The sequence below is a fragment of the Sycon ciliatum genome, chromosome 7 (genome assembly GCF_964019385.1).
Source record: "Sycon ciliatum chromosome 7, ocSycCili1.1, whole genome shotgun sequence".
Classification (NCBI taxonomy): Eukaryota; Metazoa; Porifera; class Calcarea; order Leucosolenida; family Sycettidae; genus Sycon; species Sycon ciliatum.
In genome coordinates, this window is record NC_088649.1 from 22,897,657 (window position 1) to 22,912,120 (window position 14,464).

At 46.4% G+C, this 14,464-nt stretch overlaps 1 protein-coding gene across 1 annotated transcript; it reads left to right on the forward strand.

Annotated features, from left to right (window-relative positions):
* Positions 1-5,896: 5,896 nt before the first annotated feature.
* On the forward strand, positions 5,897-10,153 carry LOC135821717 (uncharacterized). Its single transcript, XM_065334715.1, has 6 exons — positions 5,897-6,076; positions 6,236-6,319; positions 6,483-6,566; positions 6,755-6,838; positions 7,210-8,735; positions 10,139-10,153. Exons 5-6 carry the CDS (start codon positions 7,416-7,418, stop codon positions 10,151-10,153), a joined length of 1,335 nt encoding a protein of 444 aa, XP_065190787.1. The 5' UTR covers positions 5,897-6,076; positions 6,236-6,319; positions 6,483-6,566; positions 6,755-6,838; positions 7,210-7,415.
* Positions 10,154-14,464: the final 4,311 nt, after the last annotated feature.

Here is a 14,464-nt window from a genome sequence, read left to right on the forward strand (position 1 = left end):
ACCACATAAAATCTGTGATCACTTTGTGCATCATTTTTTCCAAATTGGGCGTCTGTTATCCAATCCTTTAGAAACTATATGAGAGTAATTGTGAAGCGATCCTGAGCAATATTCCGAAAACTATTCTCAAAAAGTTCCAGCCAAATTTGAAATATTTCAAAAACCCTACGCGTCTATAGTTTTGAAATGCACTGTAGGCGGGAGAGCTGTAGTTCAGTACTATCCTTAGATCGAAATCCAGATTGGTCGGTTGGTAGGTGGGGCTCAATGTGGGTGTAGAGCCGTTGGAGAACAATCCTCTCCTGAACCTTACTGACAACGCTTAGGAGAGAGATTGGCCTATAATTGGTGACCTCTGCACGACCGGCTTTCTTGTGTAGAGGACTAATAGTGGCGTCGCGCCAGTCCTGTGGCTGCTCGCCTTGCGAGAAGGACTCATTGAAAGGTGTTGCGAGGGAGCACGATATTTCGTCTGCAGTGATCTTGAGCAATTTCGTCGAGATGCCATCGTACCCAGTCGACTTCCTGTTGACCTTGCATAGGCTGAGGAAGATTGTGCCTGAAGAGCACCACTTATATAGTGCTCTCTAGGCACAAACATCACCAGGGATACAAACTTACAGAGACGCTCCATTTCCAGCCCGACAAACACCTCGTGAACACCAGATACTAGCGTGAGTCAGTGTCGCTGTTGGACGGTGAGAGCAGACGTCGAGGACGCTTTCTTACAAATCATCGCCGAAGTCGCAACCACTATTTCGTACCATTGATTGATTGATTTTATTTGGATTCGCGAGACCGAACGAGCAGGAGTGCTCAACAACAGGGTAGCGAATGGTTGAGTTGTGCTATGTGACAATGTAGTGTGTGCGTGGGGTGGTGATGGTTGGGGGGGGGGGGAGGAAGCTGCGGAGGCCCAATACAATGTAAGGGGATGGGAGGAGAGAAGGCCAGCGGAGAGTCAAATTCAGAAGAGGGCGGAGAGAATAGCTGAAGTACACGGTTACTGTGTGAATTCAACTAAACCAAACACACAGCAAAACAAGTACACATCTCACGAGAATAAAGAGGACCGGAGCGCAGAATTGAACTGCTGAAGTACACAGCTGACGAGAATAAAGACAGGAGCACAGAAATGAACGGGAGGCAGTCTACGAAGTGGTGGTACCATCGTTGCATGCACCACGGTACATTATCATATTATCGGCTTTGCAAAGTTCGTGGGTACTGAATACCATGGTATGACCAACTGTGTAGCAGTCTACAACGTGTAGGGAATGGCAGCTCGGCGGAATGCTGGGATGTTGCCCATGGCTCGTACAATTCTTGTTCTAAGAACAATGCCGAATCCAACACCGTCCTTCTGTGGGTGCAGAACGGTTATTATCCCGAGAGCTGTTGAAGCATGCTGACATAATGGTACTGGTAACCGTGACAACTACTTCGTAGGTGAGCATATTGATAATTCTACAAGACTGGAGTGCCTCTTCCGTTGTTCACGCTTGCCGGTGCTGAAAGCCACGTGTACATTATCAGCATGGACTGCTTGACGGTGAGATCCGTGTGCACGCTCTTGATGCTCATGCATTGTGACCAACAGCATGTCTCACACATAACCAAGGACAGAACAAACAAAATAATTAAAAGCAATCCGAGTAGGAAGAATCTCCCCAGGTATTGGACTCTTTTCACTGCCATTTTAGCACCCTCCGTATCAGCCCGTGTTCACAGCCATTGTGAGCTCAAATTCTTCCTGTTACGGTTGCGCTTGTGCAAGCTGTTCGCTACCCCAGTCTCACTGCTGCTCCTTCCATTCAGCCAGCCATGTCTGTTCGTGTGTGGAGGAACGCCTTACTAACGTGCGTGGAAACGGAACATCCGTGGGTCATAAAGACTAGTTGCATAGTCGACTCGACGATCTACACATTGCGTGGTTGCCCTTGCATTAGTCCAGAGGGAATACTACAGTGCATACAGGTACCATCGGTAAAGCCTCGTTGTCCACATGATCCAGACCCGGAAAATGACTTCAAATCAGTGCAAATCGAACACCATCCAGCATGGTTATGGACCGATCCTAACCAGCTTCACGTAGGTGGTGGTGCAGCTGCTGCCGTATGTTCTGATATTTTCTAATTCAAATGACAAATGAAAACCTGACCTTCCAAAATACAGTCGGCCATCTGAATCCAAGTACACGGACCGTTTCCCAGGTGAACATTCTCGGCAGTTCCCCGACACCGAAGGCGAACGTTGGTATGTGTTCCAATGTGGAATTGAAAGAATGCTATGTTTTTGGTGTAGTTGGGGAGCGGCCCTCGCAAACTGAGGGCGTTCAAGCCCCAGCGTCATACCTGGAAATAATAACCGGGATATACCCCCCCCCCCCCGGGATACAGTCATGTAAACAACGCAGTACATGTCCTGAAAACAAATTGCTAGTACTGGAAACTGTACATGGTCAGAGATGATGTGCACTGGAAATGCTCCACACCCAAGATCTCGCTCTGCCTTCACCAATCTCAACAACTTCGCATACGTCTTTGGCGGAGTTTGCAATTCCTTAGGGGAATTTGGAAATGATCTTCATCGATTAAATTTGCGGTCAGCGGAGTGGAGTGGTGCTCTGCCGGTGACTGGAGATCTGCCTTCAGCGCGATGCCATGCTTTTTTGGCCCTGAGCTCGACGTCCTTACTGTTTTTCTGTGGTGGTTTCGGGCAAATTGGAACGAATCAAAGTTCGCACAATGACATTTTCATCTTTCACACTGACTTACTATGCTGGTATGGCGTGAACACGTCACACATCCAGCCACCATTGGGGGCACGGTTTGCACATTACTCATGCCAGGATCTCATTGGTGGCGTGTATGTTGTAGGAGGTGGCAAGTCGCCCAAGAATAACAATCAAGCAACGACGATCGTCAGAGTGCGTACGAAACCGCTGTCCTTAGAGAATCTTGCTTTGCAGGTGGTAGCGGGCACAGCGACTTCAGAAGAAGTTGAAAGCTTGAGAGTCCTGTTACGCAGCCGTTTGCGTAAGATTCGAACGCAGCCATGTAGTAGCTGCAGTCCCCCTCACGCCTGGAAGTAGTCATGGTATTGAGTGACGTATACATTGTACCTTACGATATTGCACTGCCTGACTGCTGCTGGTGGTTCGGCGGCCTAGCTTTCTGAAGAAATTTAGATTTTCATTTTTTTCACTCACTCACCCCCTCATTCACTCCACTCCGACGCACTTGCTAACCTAGCTCTCTACCTCTTTCCCTCCTTCTTTCTACCTTTCTGGAACCTACACACAATCTCTTTTCTCTCCTCAGGGTGCGCGTTTGACGCCTTGGTCACGAGACCACTGGTGGAGGGAGTGTACTTTTCCTCACCTGAACGACTTTTATAACACCTACACGGCCTTTGTAGTCGATTATGTTCGTTGTTGTCGTTTTTGTTGTTCTCTTACGTTGTATCTACATGTAGACAGTGTCTGCTCCAGCGCCGGGTGAGCCGGGTAATCCACCCGGGTGAGCCGGGTAATCCACCGGGTTGGGGGGTGCTTGGACCCGGTTGAAAATATAGTACCGGGTCACCTGTGACCCGGTTGGTGCTTAATTAAGGGTTGGTTCACATAAGCAAAATCGGCGCCGCAAGACATCGGCGGTGAGCCAGCTCCTGATTCGTTGCGCATATGGTTCGAGTACCAAATCTACTACAAAGTAGTACAGAACGTGCCCAAATGCTACGACAGGTTTGCCAATTGAAGCTTGAATTTAAATTATCGACGTGGAGACAACAATTTTATAATAGCAATAAAGAGAACAAATTCTGCAGTCATCGCCACACTACAACGAAGTCATGAAAGATTACCAGAATTAATTATCTTGTCACATTCATCAGTGGAAAGTCGTGACTGAAGAGTAACCATGCTGAACAATGATTAAATATACATTCAATGATGTGTTACGAGAACAAGATACAATGCCAAAATAGAATGAGGGAAGGTGTGACAATAGAAGTGAAGTGAGAGCTAAGAGCTAAGTTGGGAGACGAGACGGAGGACGAGGTTGCGGTTGTTGGAGACGAGGAATCAGATGGTGATTGTGATGGTAAGAAGTCTGCCGTTTTTCTTCACTTGTTGTCTCACCCTAAGTGTCTGCAGGTGTATGATGAATTTAGTTTTTTTGTTCTTTGTCTCGTGCACGGTATGCTAGTCAGTTGAAAGTACTTGAGGCTGTTTGTATTCGTTTGCATAAGCCTGATCTTTGTAAGCAGAAGAAACATGTAGTTGCGTTAAAATTGTTTTCGTAGGTGCACAGCATGATTGTTTGTCTCACTACACAGTTTTAGCGTTATAATTAGTTACTCACCCGCCGTTGCACTTAGCTCTCACTTCACTTCTATTGTCACACCTTCCCTCATTCTATTTTGGCACTGTATTTTGTTCTCGTAACACATCATTGAATGTATATTTAATCATTGTTCAGCATGGTTACTCTTCAGTCACGACTTTCCACTGATGAATGTGACAAGGAAATTAATTCTGGTAAACTTTCATGACTTCGTTGTAGTGTGGCGATGACTGCAGAATTTGTTCTCTTTATTGCTATTATGAAGGTTGAATTCTTTGTTTCTTCAGTAGTTCAAGGTCTTTTGGTGATGGCCATTCGGTGCTACCTTTTACTGGAGATCATGAAACTACTTCTACACATTTTATTGCATTCTAGTATTAGCGATTGTGTCGAAATTATGCTTGGAAACGTTGATGAAGTCACAAGAACTTGCCAATGTGTCCATCATATTTTATATTTGTTTCAATTGTATTTGCCTCATAAGTTGCACAATGGTCCAGCAGATCATCCGAGAAGGACGGGCTGGTACGCTGACTTATTTGCCACCTTGAAGCCACTACAAGAATGGCGAACGAACCTCCTCTCTAGCTTCAATTTAGGAAAATTTAGGACAAGTATTGGTTTGATATTTTGACAAAGTCTGGCTCCCGGCAGCCGCCGATCACCGGCGCGAACGGTTCACAAACCACTTTTGGTCAAAATTGTACGGGAAAGGCGCCGGGGCAGATCGCAAGAGTTGGGCACCAGGGAGTCGTAAAATACCGGGAGGCGACACGCCACACATTTCACCATCCGAGGATTGCCGCACTCGACCCGCGAAATTTGAAGCGTGATTGAAACGTCGTCGTCATCTTCTTTTTCTCAATTGTTTTTGCTATATGCTTCGAGGTTATTCTGGATCTCCAGAGCGAAAGCTGGTTGTTTCTGATACGTACCACGCATTACCTTAGGTTGAGCCGTGGCTTTTAATTTTTTTTGGGAAGTTCACTGCTTTGGAGACGACGGAATGTCAAGGTAAGTTATTCACGAAATGTACTCAAATTTGAATTGAGTCAATGCGAATGACACCCTGTTTTCGGACTAGTTCTCCACTAAACACACCATGCCCATGGCCCCTTCATGTTGTCCAAGTTCCATTCTAGGTTTGTGTGAAGTTTCGAGATGAAGTTCGACGATGTACTCACCTTTCCATGGAAGGGAAAAAAAAGTAGCATATCAACCAGAATCCATGCAGTATTTGATGCCACTATCCTCATTCTTCTGCATTCAAAGTGTTTCACATCTATATGGCCCATGAACTGCAAACAATATTTGTCATTTCTTAACTATTCATAGCTGTTCATAACTGTTCTGAACACATTGCCTTCAGGAAACGTAAGGCCGAGTCGCCTCACCGACTGAGCAAAGTTCTCTGCGACGAAAGTCACACTATCGGCGAATGCACTCAAGGTGAATACCCGTCAATATCCTGTATACTGCTTGTACCGCTTATCACAGTAGCATACACACAAGCATACATACACACACACACACACACACACACACACACACACACACACACACACATGCTCGTGCACACACAAGCGCAAAATTCACATATCACTGGTTCAGTTGTTTTTATCTGTGTCGTATTTTGTCTTATACAGAGCTTCCGAGCCACGCCGAGTCACCTGACCAACTGAAGAAGGTTCTGTGCGACGAAAGTCACACTATCGGCGAATGCACTCAAGGTGAATACCCTGTGGACTGCTTATACCACTTATCACAGAAGCACACACACACACACACACACACACACACACACACACACACACACACACACACAAGCGCAAAATTCACATATCACTGGTTCAGTTGTTTTTATCTGTGTCGTATTTTGTCTTATACAGAGCTTCCGAGCCACGCCGAGTCACCTGACCAACTGAAGAAGGTTCTGTGCGACGAAAGTCACACTATCGGCGAATGCACTCAAGGTGAATACCCTGTGGACTGCTTATACCACTTATCACAGAAGCACGCACACACACACACACACACACACACACACACACACACACACACACACACACACACGCGCAAAATTCACATATCACTGGTTCAGTTGTTTTTATCTGTGACGTATGGTGTCTTATACAGAGCTTCCGAGCCACGCCGGGCCACCTGACCAACTGAAGAAGGTTTTGTGCGACGAAAGTCACACTATCGACGAATGCACTCAAGGTGAATACCCTGTGGACTGCTTATACCACTTATCACAGAAGCACACACACACACACACACACACACACACACACACACACACACACACACACACACACACACACACACACACACACACACACACACACACACACATACACATATCACTGGTTCAGTTGTTTTTATCTGTCTTCTTTTGTCTTATACAGAGCTTCCGACCCAGACCAAGTCACATGAGCGACTGAGCAAAGTTCTGTGCAACGAAAGTCACACTATCGGCGAATGCACTCAAGGTGAATACCCGTCAATATCCTGTATACTGCTTGTACCGCTTATCACAGTATCACACACACACAGTATGCGCACGTGCACTGCAGAGCATGTAGTTGAGTTATTAATACTCAGTCAGAACATCAAGAGAATCCATGAAATGCCTGCAGAAAAACAAACAAACAAGGGAAAGCAATTTATTGGAACGCTATGAGAACCACCCCACACCCCAAGTTATTGCACATAGCCAGTCGTATCTGCCCGTAGTAATGGTCAGACTTGTGCAAAGGCTACAGGGTTTGATGCACCCTGTGCAAATTCGAACAGGTGAATGCCATAACAAAAATAATCGTATCACCAATGTTCACTTTGTGTTGTATTTTGTCTTATACAGAGCTTACAACCCACGAGGAGAGAGCGGAGAAATGCTCGGCCCCTGGCAATGACTCGAACGCAACAACTGGGGCACCACTGTCTTGGCGTGGTTCAGTACCACCCTCAGTCCGCGAAATCCTGGTCTACGCGGTCCTGGTCTACAGTGATAGTCAGGAACCGTATAGAGCTCGGCTTCCGTCCAGCAAGCTCTACTCCTCTGCTGTGATGGTCGCCAACCAGTTCCTCCAGTCGAGGGAACAAATTAGTGCCATTCAGCTATCGAATTATTTCAACCGAATCAAGAAGCCTGGGAACTACGGAAAATATCTTGGACGCCTGCGGACAACACGCTTCCGCACCATCATATCGTCCGTCGTGGAATCGTGCAACACGCAGTTTCGGAAGGCAGACAGCAAGTCTCTAGATGGCGGCGAGGTGTTGGAGGTGAGGAAAGTCGTTGAGGGTGCTATCAGCCAGTGGGCCTCACCACCCACACCCCCCACACCCTCCACATCACCTACACCTGCTGCCATGGACTTCAATGGCATTGCGGCGCGCATCAACAGCATGGCACGCTGGAAGGCAATTGAAGACGATGACCTAAAGGCACACTATTTTAGCCCAAGGCCTGGCTGTCCCCAGCTAACTGTACTGGTGAAGAGAGACTTCACATTCCAAGTGTTGATGCAAAGTAAGATCGTTGACATGACCAGCATATGTAAGCCTCCGGAAAAGCTTCTCACCTGTGAAGATATAGAGACCGTCGTGTTAGCCATCGAGAGAGCCGATAATTGCCAGGGCTGCAGATACGACAAATACAAAGATTGGATTGAAAACCGGCTCGATGGTGGAACGTTCAAGAATTCGTCTGGTGCGGTAGTTGGAAAACTCGAAACATGTGAACCAACACCATGCATACGAACAGTAGCATGTCCTATACTCGTACCTGCTGGTACTAGTTCCGTTTGCGCTGCTTGTAAAGCTTTGGATGGTACCCTGAGAAGAGGCTTGTCCAGATTTAAAACCCGAGGCACTGAAACAAGCCCACATACCGCCTTCATCCATCTACCCCAAGCCAAGCTTGTTGACATGCTACGTGAGAGGCGGGACAAGACTAGCCTCGTGACCAGACGATTGGAGCGCCTTGTTGCCTCCAGAGAGAGAATGGAGACTACAAAGCACAATGAGGAGTATGCATCCATATTTCGCCAACTAGAACCAGCCATGAATGCAGTGCGTGAGCGTGTTGAGAACCCAACTTGCAAGTGGGCAACTTGCAGAGAAACCTTTTCAACTATAGATGACCTGCAAGTTCATATCCATTTCACTCACCTGAATATCGAGGAGACCTCAACACAACGTCAGCCCCTCTACAAATGCCGCTGGGAATCCTGCAAACACACCGAATTCAAAAACAGGCAGGAATTCAAGTCTCACATCACAAGGCACACTGGACGACAGGAGGATTCGTTCTTTGCCATTCTTCTAGCTGACCAGGCAAAAGCATTATCAACATCACCCGAGCAGATGCGTTGGCATCCAGCTGTACTACGGTGGTGCCTTCAGCAACATTCCCGGTCGCAAAGAACTTATGAAGTGCTGAGGAACAGCGGGTTTCTGCGTCTGCCAAGTGGGCGAACACCTCAACGTCTGGTCTCACTGTCCAGGAGCGACACTGACTCACGCTGCTATCTGGTGTTCACGAGGTGTTTGTCGCGCTGGAAATGGAGCGTCTCTGTAAGTTTGTATCCCTGGTGATGTTTGTGCCTGGAGAGCACTATATAAGTGGTGCTCTTCAGGCACAATCTTCCTCAGCCTACTCAAGCTCAACTGATGAGGGGTGAATTCCCCGAAACACTGTGTATTGAGCAGGGAGTGGTGCTTTCTTGCAGGTTTGCCGAGTCGAAGGTTCGATGGACTTCTCGTGTGCCCTGGATGGCAGTCGTGAGTCAGTCAAGTGTCAAGTAAAGTCGGCGGAATAGCGCGAGCTCCGGTGTGGGGAGCAAACCCTTTCTTACAAATCATCGCCGAAGTCGCAACCACTACTTCGTATTATTATTATTATTATTATTATTATTATTATAGCTATAAAGAGAACAAATTCTGCTGTCATCGCCACACTACAACAAAGTCATGAAGGTTTACCAAAATCGATTTTCTTGTCACAATCATCAGTGGAAAGCCGTGACTGAAGAATAACCATGCCAAATCAATACTTTATATACATTTAATAAATGTGTTACGAGAACGAAACAAAGTGCTAAAAATAGAATGAGGGAAGGTGAGACAATAGAAGTAAAGTGAGAGCTAAGTGCAACAGGGGTGAGGAACTAATTGCAACGCTAGAACTGTGTAGTTAGACAAACAATCATGCTGTGCACCTACGAAAACAATCTTAACGCAACTACATGTTTCTTCTGCTTACAAAGATCAGGCTTATGCAAACGAATACAAACAGCCTCAAGTACTTTCAACTGACTAGCGTACCGTGCACGACAAAGAACAGAAAAACTAAAATCATCATACACCTGCAGACACTTAGGGTGAGACAACAGATGAAGAAAAACGGCAGACTTCTTACGATCACAATCACCATCCGATTCCTCGTCTCCACCAACCGCAACCTCGTCCCCCGTCTCATCTTCCAACTCGTCCTCAGTGTCGTCCTCCGTGTCATTCTCCTCATCACCACCGATCGGTCCCAGGCTCGCTTCACGTTGCTGAACCTCTGTTCGTTGACTCCTCCTTTGATCTTGATGGTAATTTGTTACCATTGTTGTTGTTGTCATTGTTGTTGTTCCTGTTGTTGCCAAATCTTCTGTTCCCAGTGTCTTCGCCGGTGCTTGACATCCAGTACTGTAATAATTCATTGAATAATTAGCCGTTGATCGTCTAGGTCTTTGAATGTTGATCGTGTTGTTTTCTCTGTTGAATTCCGTTTCCTTCAGCTTTCTTTCTTCTAGTTCATGTTCAGTGCTTACCTCATCCATATTTGCCCGTGCCAGCGACACCACAGACTCAGCCCCAGCACTGCCGATGGCAGATGCAGGTGGCGGTTCTGGGGGAGGCAACGGCAACGATGGCGATGGGGGCACCACCATGATCACCTCGCCGCAGCGTCCACTTTGGTCTTGAGCTGGATGTTGTTGTGGTGTACTTTCTTGTGTTGTTATGGTGCATTGTGTTATAACGTTAGTGACAATGTGCACATTATCCATCTCCACGGCTCTCGATACGGGTAATGGAGGCACTATTGCCGTCGACGGCAATTGTGCTAACGATGGCTCTGGTCGAGGGTTCTTAGGTGGCCTGCCGCGTTTGGGTCGCAGTGCCCGTGCCGAGCCAGTCAGCATGTGCAGTGGGACGTGCTGCTTGATACGTGCGTTCAGATGTTGAAGAGTCCTACCAACGTACCGACTACCGCATTGTCGGCACTCAAATTGGTATACCAATTTAGATGCGAGTTGGGTTGGTAGGACATCCTTCCTCACCGTGAACGCACGTACAGTTGTGAAAACGGGTACCAAATGTACCGCGTAGTACGTTTGTTGTACAATTTTGCGGACCACGCGACTCATGGATAATGAGAGGTTACCTTTCCAAGGGAGAGAAAGATACGTGGGACATTTGTCCGGGCCAAAACGAATTTCCTTTCTATGCAGCCTTTCGCTCATGAGCTCCTTCAAGAGATTGTCGGGATACCCGTTCTTTAGAAAAACTGACTTTAGGAAGTCCAGTTCCTCCGCCAGTTTGGAAAATGAGCAAATACGGTTTGCTCGATCCACCAAGTTACGCACTAAATTCACCTTGTATTGGTACGAACAAAACGAGTCAAACATTATGTACTGGCCGGTGAATGTAGGCTTTCTGTACACAGATGTTACTGTACCCTGACTAGACTTTTCCACAAGGACGTCTAGAAAGGGAAGTTTGTTCGCTTGTTCGTGCTCACAAGTAAAGCGTATGGAAGGATGTAGGTCATTTAGAATACCAAGAAAGATTTGGCTATCTTCAAGAGAATCGAACCAGGTGAAGGAATCATCAACAAAACGAACGTACAATGCTGGCCACAACTGTTCTGCAATCAGTGACTCGCAGTAACCAACGAACACATTCGCTAATACTGGACCTAATGGGGAGCCCATGGCTACCCCATCAACCTGCCTATACATAATGTCACTGAAGGAAAACTCCACACCAGTCGTCACGAGCAACATCAGTTCCCGGAATGCCGTCTCCGATATCCACGGCGTATCAACTTCATCATTTCGGTACAACACATCTAGGCAAATATTGATAGTCTCTTCTAACGGAACGTTCGTGAATAGACTCACAACATCAAACGAGCACATATGCGCGGAGGCCGGAACTGGGTGGGAGCGAAGGACGTCAATGAATTCGAAGGTGTCTTTAACTGTATGTTTGCAATAGAACTTTAGTAAACAAAGTAAACAGATATCGGAGGAAGAGTTCTTCAAAATGCGGCCCATTGGTTCCGTCCGACCACGTCTCTATGGGCTCCCAAAAATACATAAAGCGAACTGTCCGTTGCGCCCCATATTATCCATGGTCGCATCACCGCAATATAATATCTCTAAATGGCTGTGTGGTTGGCTTGACATCGTGCAAAAGTTCTATTGCAAACATACAGTTAAAGACACCTTCGAATTCATTGACGTCCTTCGCTCCCACCCAGTTCCGGCCTCCGCGCATATGTGCTCGTTTGATGTTGTGAGTCTATTCACGAACGTTCCGTTAGAAGAGACTATCAATATTTGCCTAGATGTGTTGTACCGAAATGATGAAGTTGATACGCCGTGGATATCGGAGACGGCATTCCGGGAACTGATGTTGCTCGTGACGACTGGTGTGGAGTTTTCCTTCAGTGACATTATGTATAGGCAGGTTGATGGGGTAGCCATGGGCTCCCCATTAGGTCCAGTATTAGCGAATGTGTTCGTTGGTTACTGCGAGTCACTGATTGCAGAACAGTTGTGGCCAGCATTGTACGTTCGTTTTGTTGATGATTCCTTCACCTGGTTCGATTCTCTTGAAGATAGCCAAATCTTTCTTGGTATTCTAAATGACCTACATCCTTCCATACGCTTTACTTGTGAGCACGAACAAGCGAACAAACTTCCCTTTCTAGACGTCCTTGTGGAAAAGTCTAGTCAGGGTACAGTAACATCTGTGTACAGAAAGCCTACATTCACCGGCCAGTACATAATGTTTGACTCGTTTTGTTCGTACCAATACAAGGTGAATTTAGTGCGTAACTTGGTGGATCGAGCAAACCGTATTTGCTCATTTTCCAAACTGGCGGAGGAACTGGACTTCCTAAAGTCAGTTTTTCTAAAGAACGGGTATCCCGACGATCTCTTGAAGGAGCTCATGAGCGAAAGGCTGCATAGAAAGGAAATTCGTTTTGGCCCGGACAAATGTCCCACGTATCTTTCTCTCCCTTGGAAAGGTAACCTCTCATTATCCATGAGTCGCGTGGTCCGCAAAATTGTACAACAAACGTACTACGCGGTACATTTGGTACCCGTTTTCACAACTGTACGTGCGTTCACGGTGAGGAAGGATGTCCTACCAACCCAACTCGCATCTAAATTGGTATACCAATTTGAGTGCCGACAATGCGGTAGTCGGTACGTTGGTAGGACTCTTCAACATCTGAACGCACGTATCAAGCAGCACGTCCCACTGCACATGCTGACTGGCTCGGCACGGGCACTGCGACTCAAACGCGGCAGGCCACCTAAGAACCCTCGACCAGAGCCATCGTTAGCACAATTGCCGTCGACGGCAATAGTGCCTCCATTACCCGTATCGAGAGCCGTGGAGATGGATAATGTGCACATTGTCACTAACGTTATAACACAATGCACCATAACAACACAAGAAAGTACACCACAACAACATCCAGCTCAAGACCAAAGTGGACGCTGCGGCGAGGTGATCATGGTGGTGCCCCCATCGCCATCGTTGCCGTTGCCTCCCCCAGAACCGCCACCTGCATCTGCCATCGGCAGTGCTGGGGCTGAGTCTGTGGTGTCGCTGGCACGGGCAAATATGGATGAGGTAAGCACTGAACATGAACTAGAAGAAAGAAAGCTGAAGGAAACGGAATTCAACAGAGAAAACAACACGATCAACATTCAAAGACCTAGACGATCAACGGCTAATTATTCAATGAATTATTACAGTACTGGATGTCAAGCACCGGCGAAGACACTGGGAACAGAAGATTTGGCAACAACAGGAACAACAACAATGACAACAACAACAATGGTAACAAATTACCATCAAGATCAAAGGAGGAGTCAACGAACAGAGGTTCAGCAACGTGAAGCGAGCCTGGGACCGATCGGTGGTGATGAGGAGAATGACACGGAGGACGACACTGAGGACGAGTTGGAAGATGAGACGGGGGACGAGGTTGCGGTTGGTGGAGACGAGGAATCGGATGGTGATTGTGATCGTAAGAAGTCTGCCGTTTTTCTTCATCTGTTGTCTCACCCTAAGTGTCTGCAGGTGTATGATGATTTTAGTTTTTCTGTTCTTTGTCGTGCACGGTACGCTAGTCAGTTGAAAGTACTTGAGGCTGTTTGTATTCGTTTGCATAAGCCTGATCTTTGTAAGCAGAAGAAACATGTAGTTGCGTTAAGATTGTTTTCGTAGGTGCACAGCATGATTGTTTGTCTAACTACACAGTTCTAGCGTTGCAATTAGTTCCTCACCCCTGTTGCACTTAGCTCTCACTTTACTTCTATTGTCTCACCTTCCCTCATTCTATTTTTAGCACTTTGTTTCGTTCTCGTAACACATTTATTAAATGTATATAAAGTATTGATTTGGCATGGTTATTCTTCAGTCACGGCTTTCCACTGATGATTGTGACAAGAAAATCGATTTTGGTAAACCTTCATGACTTTGTTGTAGTGTGGCGATGACAGCAGAATTTGTTCTCTTTATAGCTATTATAAAATTGTTGTCTCCGCGTCGATTATTTATTATTATTATTATTTCTCCTTTATTCACTTCTTTCGAAGGCGATAAGCCAGACCCACCGGGAAATATTTCCATGGGTGGGACAGCAAAAAGAAAGTGAAAAAACAAAAACAAAAATAAATAAATAAAACCTAAAAACCAAAGGGACAAGAACTAGTTGAAGGAAGAGGAAGAAAGGAAAGAAACTCAATCCGAACTCCAACATCAAAACAATAATAAAGAATTTGCAGCGACAGGCAAAATACATCAACCAATGAAGG

What these genes read in the sequence shown, in the direction of transcription:
- LOC135821717 (XM_065334715.1), top strand. Translation starts at nt 7,416, where the DNA reads ATGGTCGCCAACCAGTTCCTCCAGTCGAGGGAACAAATTAGTGCCATT.